At 50.2% G+C, this 16,285-nt stretch overlaps 1 protein-coding gene across 1 annotated transcript in view; it reads left to right on the top strand.

Moving 5' to 3' along the window:
- DNAH14 (dynein axonemal heavy chain 14) overlaps positions 1-16,285 on the top strand; it is a 584,657-nt gene that overhangs the window by 147,254 nt on the left and 421,118 nt on the right. Inside the window, exons 18-21 of the mRNA XM_067564773.1 lie at positions 2,414-2,665; positions 10,142-10,608; positions 10,737-11,732; positions 12,498-13,468. Of these exons, the coding sequence (XP_067420874.1) occupies positions 2,414-2,665; positions 10,142-10,608; positions 10,737-11,732; positions 12,498-13,468 (2,686 nt within the window). The remainder of the gene's footprint in view (positions 1-2,413; positions 2,666-10,141; positions 10,609-10,736; positions 11,733-12,497; positions 13,469-16,285) is intronic.

Below are 16,285 nucleotides of genomic sequence, written 5' to 3'. Positions count from 1 at the left end.
GTACCAGTAATAGTTTGTGTTTGCCTGGTAGGCAGGGTCTGTTGTCAGTTTGCAGAGGCTGGGAGGTCCGATCACAGGTGAAGTCAGAATTGGATGGGTTCCATGTCTGTCTTTGCATATTGCCTACAAAATCTGGGGATAATCCTGTATTAGATGACTCGATTAGTTAATGTCAGTATTGTTCTTCAGTGTACTGAGATATCATGCTTTAGTGAAAGCCATGAACTCCTGAGTTCTAAATTTGGCTTTGCCACTAGCCTGCTGCGTGGCTTTGGCTAATCACTTAACCTTTCTTCAGCTCAATTTCCAATATATAAAATAGAAATAACGATAGTATGAAATCTATGTATGAGTGCTTACACCTGTATTGGGAAAATTCTTACCTTAACAGATGGCCTCAGTGTTCCTAAACATATTAGGCTTCGTTCACCCTATAAATACAATGGTGGTAGGGATGAAGTTTGCATCCATCTGCTCTTGTAGGAGCAGTTTTGCTGAGAGATTGATCCATGGGGATAGTGGGAATGTTTACACTGCTATCTTCCCATAGTAGTTCCTCAAGGGGAAACTGCTTTAATTTCTTACTATGTTTGCCATCTTTGGTTGGCCCTGCCCACTTTCTAGGCCAGCTGGCTTCAGCTCTGCTATTTGAGTGGGACTTCTGGGCAAATTATGTCTTTCTGATTTTCCTCTGGGCAGGCTTCCTGCTAATGAGGGCCAACAGAATAGGTTCTGACAGTAGGGATTGAATCAAATACCTTAAGTGTACAATTTCGTGAAGTTCTTTTCTGCTCTCATTAGAAAACTATTTCTGTTAAACAACCAATTTTTGGTGGTCACTTATTGTTCACCTAAATTAAGTTTCACTACTTACCTGAAAGGGTGTTTGAGGATTGGTTTGTATATGGCTGTACAGCACTAAGAAGATGAAAAGTGCTGGATTTAGCTATAGCAGATAGTGGGTGATTTGTAAATTTAGTTACTTATGCGTTATCATTCTTGCATTCTTCATGCGTAACATAGATGGATGTGTATGTTCCTGTATGCCTGTTGTTCAAAAAAGGGGGAAAAGCCCATACATCTATTCTTGTTGAAATAATTACTACATTTATACTTGCATATATTGGCTATTAAAACATATTCAGATACCAAAGGCCAAATTTGCCCTAGTATAGTGGGGGAACTTCTATTAACTTCCAGAGAGTTGCTGCTGCTTATACTAATTGTGAATTTGGCCCCATTGAGTATCTTCTTTTTAATTATCATGACATCAAAAATTAGTAAACATATGTCTGCAGTTCTACTTTCCATGTTAATAGCACTTTTCCCTACCACTGGCATACAGTAGCTTTCAGTGATTGTGTCACAGGAAGCATATATGTGCATGCACATTAATCTTAACTCCAGCGGTTAATAGCGGGGTCATGGTAAATACATTGTGGCCTAAGTTACAGCAGCGTAATCACAATGACTTTAGGATTTGGCCCATTGAGTTTAGACAGAAACATTTCTTCTTTGAGTGATGTACGTGTGGGTGCTCCACTTTAGGTGTCGTTGCGTCCTGCATCCTTGGATATCGGAGATCTTTTAGCAGTACTTGTCCAGGTCGCGCATGTCAGCTCCTTTCTTTATGTGCCATTGGCGCATCTGTGGCGCGCGCATGACCTGACCTCCTCAGTTCCTTTTCAACCGTCTACGGTCCGAGACGGAGCATCAGCAGAAGCGAAGTCTGCAAAAGAGAAGAATGAGGGGGGATTTGATAGCAACCTTTAACTAACTAAAGCAACTAACTTTAACCCTGAAAGGGGGTTCCAGGGAGGATGGAGCTAGGCTTTTCTCAATGGTAGTAGATGACAGAACAAGGAGCAATGGTCTCAAGTTGCAGTGGGGGAGGTCTAGCTTGGATATTAGGAAAACGTTTTTCACTAGGAGGATGGTGAAGCACTGGAATGGGTTACCTAGGGAGATGGTGGAATCTCCATCTTTAGAGGTTTTTAAGATGTGGCTTGACAAAGCCCTGGCTGGGATGATTTAGCTGAGGTTAGTCCTGCTTTGAGCAGGAGGTTGGACTAGATGACCTCCTGAGATCCCTTCCAACTCTAATCTTCTACGATTCTATTAAATTTTCTCATCCTAGATAGTATAATAATAGAAAATTAGTTAGTTTAGTTTTTCTTTCTGTTATTAGAGTAGGATTAGATTTTCAACATGCCAGGTTCCCCAGGCTTCAAAAGGGGAGAGAGGCCATGCCAGCCTCAGAGTGCCACTCATAATGTGTTCACTGCCTAGGAGAAACCCATGTGCTGCAGAAGTGCACTCACTGCAGGACTTGAAAGCCAGGGTGAGGAGAGACAGAGACCTGAGATAAAACGTTTCCTCATGAAAAAATCCCTGAGACCTTCCTCTGATCCAGGACCAGACAAACCTCCCACTGAGAGCCCTAAGTGCATTCTGAGAAAGAGAGCCTCATCGCTGTCAGATATCATTGCATCAAAGAAAAGACGCTCACCCAAGAGGCTGTCCTCTAAACAGAGTACCAAAGAGGCAACGGGTCCCTCAAGTACGAATCGGCCCACTCCACCCAAGGACTCGAAACGTCTGAATGAAGAGTTGAGGAGTAAACAAAAACATCACTCCTCTGACACGGCACTGAAAAAAGGACATGGTACAGATAGTGTCTGAGCAGTGCTCCACAGTGCTGACTGTGGCACCGTCAGAGCCTATGGCACTGAGTGCAGCACCTGAAAAAGATTTGGCACTGAAACAGACCACAGCACCGAGGTCGGTACCGGAGTCAGTAATGGTACAGACACCTGCTGAGGTGGTGCAACTGACACCGACCGTTACTACGGAGCTGACGACAAACCTGGCACCGACAATGGCACCACCCTCAAAGAGAACACATAAGCATCATCACCTAATGACAACATCTTCTCCACAGGCATCTACAGGGCAATCACCAATACATTTTGCCTATGATGAAGCTCTTTGCCCAGTACACTCCAACAGCACAGAAGACAGTGAGCTACAGGAAACCCAATGTTCCTCAGAACATTCCTCCCCCACCAGACCATTGGTAGAGTCACGTCAATATACGCCCCGAAGTTGTAACATGCCATATCCATGGTATGGGCCACCATGGTTTGGTCGTCATATGCCATACCAAATGTGGTGGCACGATTGGGATGCCTGCTCCACCTGCTTTAAGGTGTATAGTAGACCAACTAGCTTTCATACAAGTAGAACGAGGTCATCGGCTAGGGTGGTGGAAGACACACAAGCAAAAGAATTAAGTGGGGACACGAAACATCCCTCCCCACACATGACTCATCTTCATCACCAGATGAAGCAGTCATCCCACCCACGCTCACATCTGTAGACAACCCCAAGCAATTTAATGACGTATTCAAGAGGGTCGCACAAGAGCTGGAAATTACACTGAAAGAGGTCACAGAGTATGTCTACACTGCAGAATCAAGTCGATTTACTTTAAATTGACTTTCACCCACCGAATTTTAGAAGTCGCAGGAGCTTGATCGCACCATGCTCCTTCTGCCAGGCTCATATATCCGCACTCGCCATGCTTGGGTCGACATTCAAAGCAGTGCACTGTGGGTAGCTATCCCACAGTGCAGCTTGCGCCGGAGGCTGTTGAGAATGCAACGCTCCTTCCCCCTCCCTTCCAGGGGATGTCCTTGATGTCCTGGAAACAGGTTTTTGCGCCATTTGTGTATGCCGCATATTGCTGCAGAGACATGGAGCTTGCTCAGCTCTGCACTATCATTGTGAGCATCATAAATACCTTGCGGCTTATCCTGGAGTATTTTCAAAGGCGAGAGAGGAGCTGAAGCACAGAAAACAGCGATGTCACTGAGGCTGCCATGCTACAAGCAGAACAATTCCCAATTGCTGCAGGCTGTCACACATCATCTGCAGTCGGTGGATTACCAGTTCTGGTCCTGGGAAACTAGCACAGACTGGTGGGCTTGAATTGCTATGAAGCTGTGGGATGATGACCAGTGGCTGCAGAACTTTCATATGTGAAAGGCCACTTTCTTTGAGCTTTGCACAGAGCTGTCCCCAGCCCTGAAGTGTGTGAATACTCACTTGAGACCAGCTCTGACGGTGGAGAAGCAAGTTGCCATCACTCTGTGGAAGCTGGCAACCCTCAACTGCTATTGGTCAGTTTGGAATCAATTTGGAGTTGGTAAATCTACAGAGGGAGCTGCTGTGATGCAAGTGTGCCGGGCCATCAATAGGCTTCTTCTACGAAGGGTAATGACTTTGGGAAACGTGCAGGACATACTGGGTGGGTTTGCTGTGATGGAGTTCCCAAACTGTGGGGGGGGGGCTATTGATGGGACACATATCCCAATCTTAGCACCTGACAACAGAGTACCTTGCAACAGAGTACATAAACCGCAATGGATACTTTTCTATGGTGTTACAGGCCCTTGTGGATCACAGGGGTCGTTTCACTGACATCAGTGTGGGGTGGTCTGGAAAGGTGCATGATGTGCACATATTTAGGAACTCGGGTCTGTTCAAGAGGATGCAGGTGGGCACTTTCTTCCCAGACCAAAAAATAAACATTGAGATGTGGAAATGCCAAGAGTGATCCTGGGGGATCCTGCCTACCTCTTACTGCCTTGGCTAATTAAGCCCTACACTGGGCACCTTGGCAGTTAGGAGTGTTTTAATAATGGACTTGGCACTTGCAGAATGGTGGTGGAATGTGCATTTGGCTGTTTAAAGGCCAGATGGAGATGTCTCATTACTAGGCTAGACATCAGTGAAAAGAACATCCCATCAGTTATATCTGTGTGCTGCGTTCTTCATAATGTGTGTGAAGTGAAGGGGAAAAGTTCCTCCAGGGTTGGGCTGTGGAGACTGAAAGGCTGGCTGCAAATTTTGAGCAGCCAAATGCCAACAGTATGCTCATATCAAATTGCGGAGCACTTTGCCTTTGGGAAGCATTGAAAAACTGGTTCTGCAATGAACAGCAGTAATGTCTATATGTTTTGTGCTTTTCTTTCCCATCCCCCCTACCGTCAATATCAGCACGCTCCTTTTTTATCCCCACTCAAGCTATGAATTAATAAAGAGATATTTTGTAATGCTCAAAAGTTTTATTTATGAACGTTGCTTGGGCGGGGGGGGAGGGGTGTGTGAATGAATGTAAAATCGCAGTTTCAAGTGACATGTAAGCAAGTGTGGTTGCTTGCACTTCTTAACGGAGCTGCCACATCCTTCTGCTTGCCTCGTCCGGGATGGAGTGCACCACATACTGCAGCCTGCCCAGTCTCCTCCTACACTGCTTGAGGGTGCAGGACAGCAACAAAGCGTTAGGTGGAGGAGCATTCTGGAGGGGCTGCAGAGGGACTCTGTCCTGCCACCATTCTTCCTGGAGCTCCACAAGATGCCTGAGCATGTCCAACTGATCCCTTATTATACACAACATCTCCTGCTGCGTATTGTGCTCCTGCGCAGATCTTCTATGTTCCATGTCCATGTCCAGTTTCTGGGACAAGACATGCTCTGATATCTGTCTCAGCTGCCGTGGAGGCATTCATGAGCTCGCCAAACATGTCCTCCTACGATTTTTTTTCCTCTTTATGATCTGGGAAAGTCTTTAAGCAGCAGTTCTGGCCAAGGAGGCCAAGGCCAAGGTGTGTACAGAAAGACAATAAAAGCCCAACGTTGCCATTGTTAGCAGACCCAAATAACTGAAGCAACTGCTATAATGTTCAAAGTACTCCCCTTCATGTGCACAAGGCTAAGCCAGACCCACATTCCATTCTGTATATCTCAGAAGGGCTGGGTCAGACTGCTGTTATGGAGATGGTAAGCCAGGGGCCCTTTCATCTGTTATAGAGAGGTTTAATTAGCGGAAAAACCCCAGTCCAAAATTAATCTATGAGAGGGATTACCGGGCTCCCTGGTTACATGCAGAGGAATGGTTTGGGAGGAGGTGGGCAGAGATGATCAAAGGACACCACCGCAGGTGAATTGTAGCATCAGAAACCATAGGAAAACTATTGAACCAACACATTATGCCCATACAAATGGGACTAGAGGATTAAAGGGGATTGACTGTATAGCTCGGGTACTTTAAACATGCAGTCTTCCCTAGGTGACCATGAGCGATATCAGTCTCCTGAGGGTAATGCGGGAGGAAAGGGAAGAGTTTCTGCAAGCATTGGGGCATAGGCCTGGCCCTTATGCTGCTATGCTGTGTTCTGCCATGATTCCAGCTCATTTGATTGTGGTGGGGCGCAGAAAAGTATCCTAACATGGTGGAAGAAACAAGGCTGCCCTCCCGAGAAACCTTTTGCAAAGGTTAACAGATTACCTGCATGAGAGTTTCCTGGAGATTTCAATGGATGATTCTTGGAGCATACCTCTTCACATAAATAATCTGTTCTAGGAGTAATCCTCCAGTGAAGTTTGCTAACACCCAGAAATACTCTCCCCTCCAAATGCAAAGGCCATTTTAGAAGTTGGATCAGAGACATAACCTAAAAAGAAAAAAGAAACACACCAGTTGTGCTTTCCCCGGGATCACGATTGTTACTGACGTCCTGAGTGTTGCTGGATTGCTCTGGGGTCAGGAATAGGTCCTGGCTCTCTGGGAGAATGGACACCCCTCTCTCATGCACCCTGCTGCCCTCCTCCTACTTCTCATCCACAGAGTCTTCATCATTCTCCCTGCACTGAGATTCAGCAGAGGTATTGATGCTGAGTGGTGGCACTGTGGTGGGGTCCCCACCGAGAATTGTATGCAGCTCCTCGTAGAAGCAACATGTTTTGGGTGAGGAGCCAAAATGTCTGTTAGCTTCCCTAGCTTTCTTATATGCTTGATGTAGCTCTTTGATCTTCATGCGGCACATTGTGCATCCCTGTTGTGCCCCTTCTCCAACATGCCCTGGGATATCTTCCCGTAAATATCTATATTTCTTTTACTGGCTCTGAGCTGAGCCAGAATGGACTCTTTGCCCCACAGACTGATGAGATCCAAGACCTCTGGGCGACTCCATGCTGGAGCGTGTTTGGGCTGTGCAGTAGCCATGACGAGTTCATCTACATTAGTCTCCATGCTGGCAGCACAGGAAATTAAAATTCAAAATTTCCCAGGGCTTGAGGGGAGAATCTATTTCCTGTTTACATGGCTATGTAACAGCAGAGTGCGAATGTCCAGAGTGGTCACAATGGGGCATTGTGGGATAGCTTCCGGAGGCCAGTAACATCAACTTGTTACGCTCTGCCTACACTGACGCAAATTCGACCCATGAAATTCGTTTTACGTGCTACGCCACTTGCGGAGGTGGTTTTATTAGCTCGACTCTTACCGTGCTTTTAATCGACAGAACTAACGTGTCAGTGTAGATGCATACTTTAGGTGTTTGACGTAAGCGATGTTACTTTGACCTCTGTTGCCAGTGTAGACCAGGCCACAGAGTCTCATCCCAAATTACTAAAAATTCTGCATACCACATCATAAAAAATCGCACTCCCCATGGATGAAGCGTAGATGGAACCAGCCGACACCATATGGCAGATGCCATCCACCATTCCCCCAATAACAAAAGGAATGATGAAAATACTGTATCCCACCCAAAAGGATGGAATTTCTGTTCACTCATCTACCTGCAAATTGATTAGTTATAGACGAGTGGTTCCCAAACTGTGGTACACGTACCAGCAGTGGTATGCAGGGCATCTCCCAATGGCACGCATCCGCTGACTAATTAAGCCTACACTTACCACGAAATTCAACAGCAGTCGAAGGGAGATATGCAAGCTATGTAGAGTGGCTTGCGTATCTCCCGTCAACTTGCTAAATTCTAATTAGCACGGCATCCAGTGATTGCACGTGAGTTGGGTCCCTGAAGAGGGACAGGGAAGGGTTGAGGGTGGAGGGATGGATATAAATGGGATAGTGTATCCTGAATTGATAATCTCTATCCATCAGACAAATGGAGTATTAAAGGCCATCACTAGACCACCATTCGAACCATTAGCAACATGCTCACTTTTACATATGTCTATGAAAGTTTCATTTTTAGTTGCCATCACATCAGCCAGGCGTGTGGGGGAGATTAACGCACTCATGGCACATCCACCATACACGATATTTCACAAAGATAAGGTCACTCTCAGGCTCCACCCAAAGTTTCTACCAAAAATTGTCTCAGACATCCACATTAACCAACCCATCTATTTTACCTATCTTCTATCCCAAACCACACGCGAGCCCACAGGAAGCCACACTCCACAGGCTAGATGTCAGACAAACGATAGCATTTTACCTAGAGAGAACAAAAATATTTTGGAAATCAGATAAACTGTTTATTTCAGTGGCCGAACATAGAAAAGGGCAAGGCCATATCTAGCTGAAGGCTATCTAAGTGGATAAAAGAATGTACTCACACATGTTACGGAAAGAGAGAATTACAGACTCCATCAGATACTTAGAGCTCACTCAACCAGAGCGATGTCCACAACCACAGCATTCCTTAATAATGTTCCCATCACGGACATATATGCAAGGCAGCCGTATGGGCCTCAGCCCATACGTTCACAAAACATTACGCAATTGATCACGCATCTGCTAGAGATGCCACAATCTATACACAATAAGTAACACCAAAGTCCCTCCACCAAATGATGGAGATGGCTACATAGTCACCTAAAGTGGAGCACCCACAGGGACATCACTAAAAGAGAAAAAATGGTTACTCACTTAGTGCAGTAACTGATGTTCTTTGAGATGTGTGTCCCTGTGGGTGCTCCACTACCCTCCCTCCTCCTGTCTACTTCGGCGCCCTAATAGGGGACTCTACTGTAGAGAAGGAACTGAGCGGGGGCCGGGCAATTGATTGATGTTGTGCGTGTGCCAAAGACGTGCCAACAACGCCACGAGACAGGAGCTGTGCATGCGCAACCCGGATGAGTACTGCTAAAAGATCTCCGATCAAGGATGTGGGACGCGATATACCTAAAGTGGAGTACCCACAGTGAAACACATTTCAAAGTACATCAGTTACTGCATTAGGTGAGTAACGGTTCTATCTTCGAGTGATTGCTCATATCCATTCCCATTTAGGTGTGTGTGCGCTCCGTGTACAGTTTCTCGGAACTTTTTTGCCCTTAGCAGTCCCGGTAGGGTCGGCTCAGGCGCCCCCTGGAGTCCCGCACCTATGCCGCGGTACATAGGGCACTGCTGACCCCACCGGCCCCCAGTTCTTTCTTTCCGCCCGTTGACGGTTGTTGGAACTTTGCTTCTTGCTTGCAAGTCGCAAACCCTTAGCTCTTTATTCGCTTAGTTGTTATAGTACAGTTATACATAGTTTAGAGAAAACTCTTAGGGGTTCTCTCTCTCTGTTGGGCCATGCCTGGCTCAACAGGCTTCAAGCCATGCACTGAATGTGCCAAGCCGGTCCCTATGAGTGACCCTCACTCACGCTGCCTCCGATGCCTCGGGGAGCAGCACCGCAGGGACAAATGTAAAATTTGTAAGGCCTTCAAGCCGCGGACCCAGAAGGAGAGAGAGGTGCGGCTGAAGGCGATATTGATGGAGTCCGCTCTGCGTCCGGACCCCGAGCCAACGCGGTCATCTGCGGCACCGAGCGTCTCCTCAGTGCGGAGCGCTCCGCCGGCACCGTCGTCATCCAAAGGGCCGGCACCGAAGCGCTGAAAGGAGACGGCACACCGGGACTCCTCCGCACCGTCGACCCGGCACCGGGGGAGTCTGGAGATGCCCCAGCCACGTGCCATAGAGGATTCTCCGGCACCGGCATCTCCACGCAAGGAGCCCTCCCCAACTCCCCGGAGTGGGGTAGAGCCCTTGCAGGGGCCGTCGACGCCGGAGGCATTCGCCGCGGCACGCGCCCTCATGGGCCTGCCCACGCCTCCCCCCCCTTCCTCGGCCGAGGTTGGGGCTTGCGTCCCGGGGTAAGCCCGTGATGGGTGGACCCGGTGGGTGGAGACAGGAGTCGAAGTCTCCCCCCAGACGGCCGCGGAGGGTGGAGAGTGCGGGCTCCCCTCCCAGCTCTGGCACCGAGTCCAGCTCCTCATCGCCACGGGACCGTGGTCGATCGAGGAGCTCTCGGGGGACGACAACACCTTCATCCCTCGACAGCCCAGCTCGGCACCGCAGCACTCGGCACTGGTCCAGATCCCTGGCACCCAGTCCGGTGCAGCTCCTGGAGCCTTCCATGGCGGCGCAGCCTGAACCGCCGTCTGTGGCAAAGCCAGCCGCACCGTCGCCGCCTACGGTACCGTTACCTGCGGCACCGGCGTCATCGGCACCACTACCCGCGGCACCGACGCCTTCGGCACCGTCTCACCGGGCACCGACGCGCAGTCCATCCCGCGCTCAGTCTCGCTCCGCAGGTCGGCACCGATCCAGATCCTGGTCCCGATCTTCTCGCCGGCACCGACGGCACCGATCCCGGTCACCTAAGGGAGGCAAGCGCCGTCGAAAGTCATCAAGAGGACGGTGACGCTTGGGCTCGAGCAGCTCCTCCTCCCACCGGCACCACTCACGACGGCACCACCGTTCGCCGTCGTCCTCCAGTTCCAGGAGCCGCTCACCCAAGAACACGGGCAAGCGTCGGTCAAGCGCCTCTGGATCCAGATCCCGGCACCGGGTGACCCACTCGGCACTGATGCTGGCTCCACAATGGCCCCAGGGACCTTGGCAGTGGCCCTGTTGGGGCCCTTGGGGTACACAGGTGGGACAAGCGACGGTCTCCCTTAAATCATCTGGGGCACCACTGCCTCCACCTCCAGCGTCCCACAGAGAAAGGGATCATCCCTCGGACGAGGGATCTGATACGGAGGAAGGCCCCTCCACAGAGCCCCTTCCCCAGTCCTCCTCCTCATCCCCCGATGATGTCACCTTCCGGGATCGCAAGGGTCCATGGCAGGACTTTCGAGCACACCAGGACATGTTAAAGAGGGTCGCTGGTAACCTGGGGCTAGATCTCAGGGAGCTCTCTGAGGAGGAGGACCCCTTATTTGGAGCCTCGGGGATGGTAGGGTCATCCAGGGTAGCCCTCCCAATACATGAGAGGGTGCTCAAGGTGGCCAAGTCCCTGTGGCAGACTCCAGCCTCGGTCCCACCAACTGCCAAAGGTGCTGAGAAGAAGTACTCCGTCCCGTTGGAGGGGGTGGAGTACTTATACACCCATCCGGCACCGTGCTCTCTGGTTGTTGAAGCTGTCAACCAGAGAGAGAGACAAGGGGGTCAGGCCAACACCCCAAAGAACAAGGACGCCAAAAAGCTGGACCTCTTCGGCCGCAAGGCCTACACAACAGCGTCTCTGCAGCTCAGGATCGCCAACCACCAGGCGCTCCTAGGGAGGTACAACCTCAATCTATGGTCCTCGCTGCAGAGGCTTGCTGAGGTCCTTCCACAGTCACTGTCCCAGGATAAGACTGCGGACTTTATGGCGGTCATAGAGGAGGGGACTGCAGTAGCGGGAGCAGCCCTGAGCTCCTTCAGCGATGCGGCGGACGCCGCCAGTCGGGCTATAGCATCGGCCATCGCCATGAGGAGGGCCTCGTGGCTTCAGTCCTCGGGACTGTCCCAAGAAGCCCAGCGTACCATCCAGGACCTCCCCTTTGATGGAGCTGGGCTTTTTGCGGACAGTACTGATGACAAGCTGCACGCCCTCAAGGATTCGAGGGCCACGCTACGCTCCCTGGGGATCTACACCCCTCAGGCGGCAAGGCGGCAAGACCGCCCTCAGGGCCAGCAGCAGCCTCAGCAGCCACCAAGGCAGCCCCCCAGACCAGCCCAACCCAGAAGGGGTTGGGAGAGGTTCAGAGGGCCCAACCGCCGTAATCGTTCGGGGTCTTCGGCGGGAACCCGTGGCTCAAACAAGGGCCAAAGTAATTAAAAGCCTTTTTGATGGTACGCAAGGGGGTGGTACTCTTACTTACCCCCTGCCTCGCGACCGACCCTTTGCCCACAGGTTACGGCCGTACTACGCATGTTGGCAAAGTATCACGTCGGACCGATGGGTCCTTGGTATTGTCCGCAGGGGATATGCAGTACAACTCACGGCCTTCCCCTCGGACTCTCCTCCGGTCCAACCCTACGTCATGGATCCACTACAAGAGCAACTCCTCACTCAGGAGATTTGCTCCCTCCTCCAGCTGGGGGCAGTGGAGGACGTTCCACCAGGGGAAAGGGGACAGGGGTTTTACTCCCGGTACTTCCTGATCCCCAAGGCCAAAGGGGGCCTAAGGCCTATTCTGGACCTCCGCCGTCTGAACAAGTTTATCAGACGCCAAAAATTCCGGATGGTCTCCCTGGCATCTATTATTCCTACCCTAGATCCAGGGGATTGGTATGCAGCCCTCGATCTCAAGGACGCATACTTTCACATATCTATCCTCCCAGAACACAGAAGGTTCCTAAGGTTTATGGTAGCAGGGGCCCACTACCAATTTACAGCCCTGCCATTTGGCCTTTCGTCTGCCCCCAGAGTTTTCACGAAGTGTATGGCAGTGGTAGCAGCGCATCTGCGCCGCAGAGGTGTCCAGATTTTCCCCTACTTGGACGACTGGCTGATCGAGGCAAGTCCAGAGCCCATGTCAGGAACAGCCTGGAACTCACATGCACAGCTTGCACCGACCTGGGACTGCTCATCAATGAGCAGAAGTCCACTCTTACCCCGGTGCAGCGCATAGAGTTCATTGGGGCCACGCTAGACGCCACACAGGCCAGAGCCTTCCTTCCGAGACCTCGCTTCGAGGCGATGGCGGCCTTGATAAACGACCTTCACAGGTCCCCCACGACGACAGTCAGGCGGTGCCTGCAGCTGTTGGGACACATGGCAGCATGTCTGTACATGGTGCGCTTCACTCGCCTCAGACTCAGACCCCTTCAAAGGTGGCTAGCCTCCGTGTACGCCCCAATCAGACATCCTCTCAACAGGATAGTCACCTTACCCACCCCACTACTGACTTCCCTACTCTGGTGGAAGGACCCGAGGGAAGTGTTGAAGGGAGTTCCCTTCAGGGAGATGGTCCCATCGGTAACCCTAATCACCGATGCCTCCGATGTGGGGTGGGGAGCGCACATCACGGGCAACCTCAATACCCAAGGGCGCTGGTCACCAAGAGAGATATCCCTGCACATCAACGTCAGGGAACTCAGGGCAGTCCGCCTTGCTTTCAAGGTTTTCCTCCGGTTCCTCCGGGGCAGGGTAGTGCAGGTCCTAACGGACAACACAGCAGCCATGTTCTACATGAACAGGCAGGGGGGAGCACACTCCTCGGCCCTGTGCCAGGAGGCTGTGTTGCTCTGGGAACTGGCGGTGAGACACGACTTCCACATAGCTGCCTCTCACCTCCCGGGGGTCAGGAACGACGAGGCGGACCGCCTCAGCAGGTCGTTTCTTCCCCGGCACGACTGGTCACTACGCCAGGAGGTGGTAGATTCTGTCTTCCACAGGTGGGGGGTTCCCCATCTGGACCTCTTTGCATCGGCCTGGAACAGGAAATGCCCAAGGTTCTGCTCGCTCAGAGGGCGCGAACCAGGCTCCATTTCCGATGCGTTCCTGATAGAATGGACGGGGACCCTCATGTATGCCTTTCCCCCCGTCCCCTTGATATCCAGAGTCCTCTTGAAAATCAAGAGAGACGGGAGACATCATACTGATCGCCCCAGCCTGGCCGAGACAGCATTGGTTCAGCATGTTGCTGGACCTGTCCATAGCCACGCCCTTACCGCTTCCGAGGTGGCACGACCTACTCTCCCAGGACCAGGGTCGCCTGCTCCACCTGGACCTGGACTCCCTCCACCTGACAGCGTGGAGACTCTGTGGTTGACGGAGGGAGAGAGATCCTGCTCCATACAAGTGCAGCAGGTCTTACTTAACAGTAGGAAGCCTTCCACACAGTTGGTATACAGGGCCAAGTGGAAGCGTTTTACAAGCTGGGCTCAGACCCGGGGCATCTTGCCGAGCTCCTCGCCAATTCAGGCAGTTTTGGAATACCTCCTCCACCTGAAATTACAGGGCTTAGCCCTGGCCTCTCTCAGGGTACACTTGGCTGCCATCTCGGCCTTTCATCAGCCAATGGAGGGCAGATCCATGTTTTCACACCCCATGTCATCTAGGTTCCTCAAGGGGTGTGGAGAGGCTATATCCCCAGGTCCGCGACCCGGTGCCTCCCTGGGATCTGAACTTGGTCCTCGCCATGTTGACAGGACCCCCCTTTGAGCCCTTGGCTACATGCCCGCTGCTCGTCCTCTCATGGAAGGTGTCTTTCCTGGTGGCTGTCACATCAGCCAGAAGGGTTTCTGAGATAAGGGCCTTAACCTCAGAACCTCCCTATACGGTTTTTTATGAAGATAAGGTCCGAGTGAGGCCCCACCCGGCCTTCCTGCCGAAGGTGGTGTCCCAGTTTCATTATAACCAGGATATCTTCCTCCCTGTGTTTTTTCCTAAACCACATGCTTCGGAGGAGGAGCGGAGATGGCACTCCTTGGATGTCAGACGAGCCTTGGCCTTCTACCTCGAGAGGACCAAGTCCTTCCAGAAGTCAATGCAGCTGTTCGTGGCGGTGGCGGACCGGATGAAAGGCTCACCTGTCTCCACCCAGTGCATCTCTACCTGGATCACCGCCTGCATCAGGACCTGTTATGAGCAGGCAAAGGTACCGCTTCCAGGGGCTGTAACGGCACACTTGACCAGGGCTCAGGCCTCGTCTGTGGCCTTCCTGGGAAGAGTGCCCCTGCAGGATATCTGCAGAGCAGCGACCTGGTCGACGGTGCATACCTTCACGTCCCACTACGCCATCATACAACAGGCGAGAGAGGATGCGGGGTTTGGCAGAGCCGTCCTGGCCAGGGCGGCGCAATGCTAACTCCTACCCACCTCCAGGTATGGCTATATAGTCACCTAAATGGGAATGGATATGAGCAATCACTTGAAGATAGAAAACAGGGTTACTTACCAGTAACTGTTGTTCTTCGAGATGTGTTGCTCATATCCATTCCGCACCCACCCTCCGTCCCCACTGTTGGAGTCGGCAGAAAGAAGGGACTGGGGGCCGGTGGGGTCGGCAGTGCCCTATGTACCGCGGCATAGGCGCGGGACCCCAGGGGGCGCCTGAGCCGACCCTACCGGGACTGCTAAGGGCAAAAAAGTTCCGAGAAACTGTGCACGGAGCGCACACACACCTAAATGGGAATGGATATGAGCAACACATCTCGAAGAACAACAGTTACTGGTAAGTAACCCTGTTTTTCTTTCCATCACTAGAATATCTTATAGCTTTTAAAATACTTTACATCGTTGTGTGAAGATGAATTAAATTCTGCAACATATTTTCCTTGTGCTCTGCTCTATTACTGCCTGTGCATAATGTGTGGTGCACCAAAACAATATTGTTTTCATTTGTAAATAACAAATTAATCTTTGGAAGCTTGGAATTCATACATACTTAAGTATAATTTGTTAATAGGAAAAAATGGATTTTAGAGCACCAAGACTTTGTATGTGAAATGGGACAAAGATTGTAGTGAAATAATGGAAAATTATAAAATAAATAGAAAATTATCAAGCTATACAAATCTTAATTTTTAATTCAATATGCTCAGTTTAGTTGGTGATTTCTACATTATGTATCATATTGGGTAGATTATATGGGCAAGTACAATATTGGTGTAATATTTGGAGCAGACGAGAATATGCATACTGTTTAGATCTTTGCTTATATTATTATTTTATTTTTGAGTTCTGAGATTTGTCTCAGAAAATTAACTTTTTTGAATTATCTCTTTTTAGCCCAAGTTATTCCATTTTGTCGTGATACTCATCTGTCAGTCTTCATCACTCAATCTTTACATAAAATAATGCAGTCACCTGAAAGTTGTACAGAATTGTGGGAAAAAGAGTATCCAGCACCATGGCCGAATTGGGAGCTACTTCTAGGAACAGATCCATGGTACCAAAACAAAGTGTGTGTTGCAAAGTTAAAAAATGTATCATAGTAATATAACATTTGATTGTAAAAGTATATTTTAAAATAATTGGTTATATGTTGAGTGCTAACCATGTGCTTGGCACTATACACAACACAAAAATGACACGCTCCCTGCCCTGAAGAGTTAACACTGTAATAAACACACATAAGATGCTCTGGGAAGCCATCCGTTTGAAAAAAAATGTTATAAACTTTCTTTCTGTGGGCATCATATTAGAAGTGAGTCTTTAGGGAGGGACTCATGGGTGGTAGATGTAAATGAAATATAAATCTACCAATC

The sequence above is a fragment of the Emydura macquarii genome, unplaced genomic scaffold, assembly GCF_026122565.2.
Source record: "Emydura macquarii macquarii isolate MOO-44397 ecotype Brisbane River unplaced genomic scaffold, CSIRO-AGI_Emac_v2 contig_2676, whole genome shotgun sequence".
Taxonomy (NCBI): Eukaryota; Metazoa; Chordata; order Testudines; family Chelidae; genus Emydura; species Emydura macquarii.
Note: the sequence above shows the minus strand (reverse complement) of the source record. Positions and strands in the feature narration are given on the sequence as shown.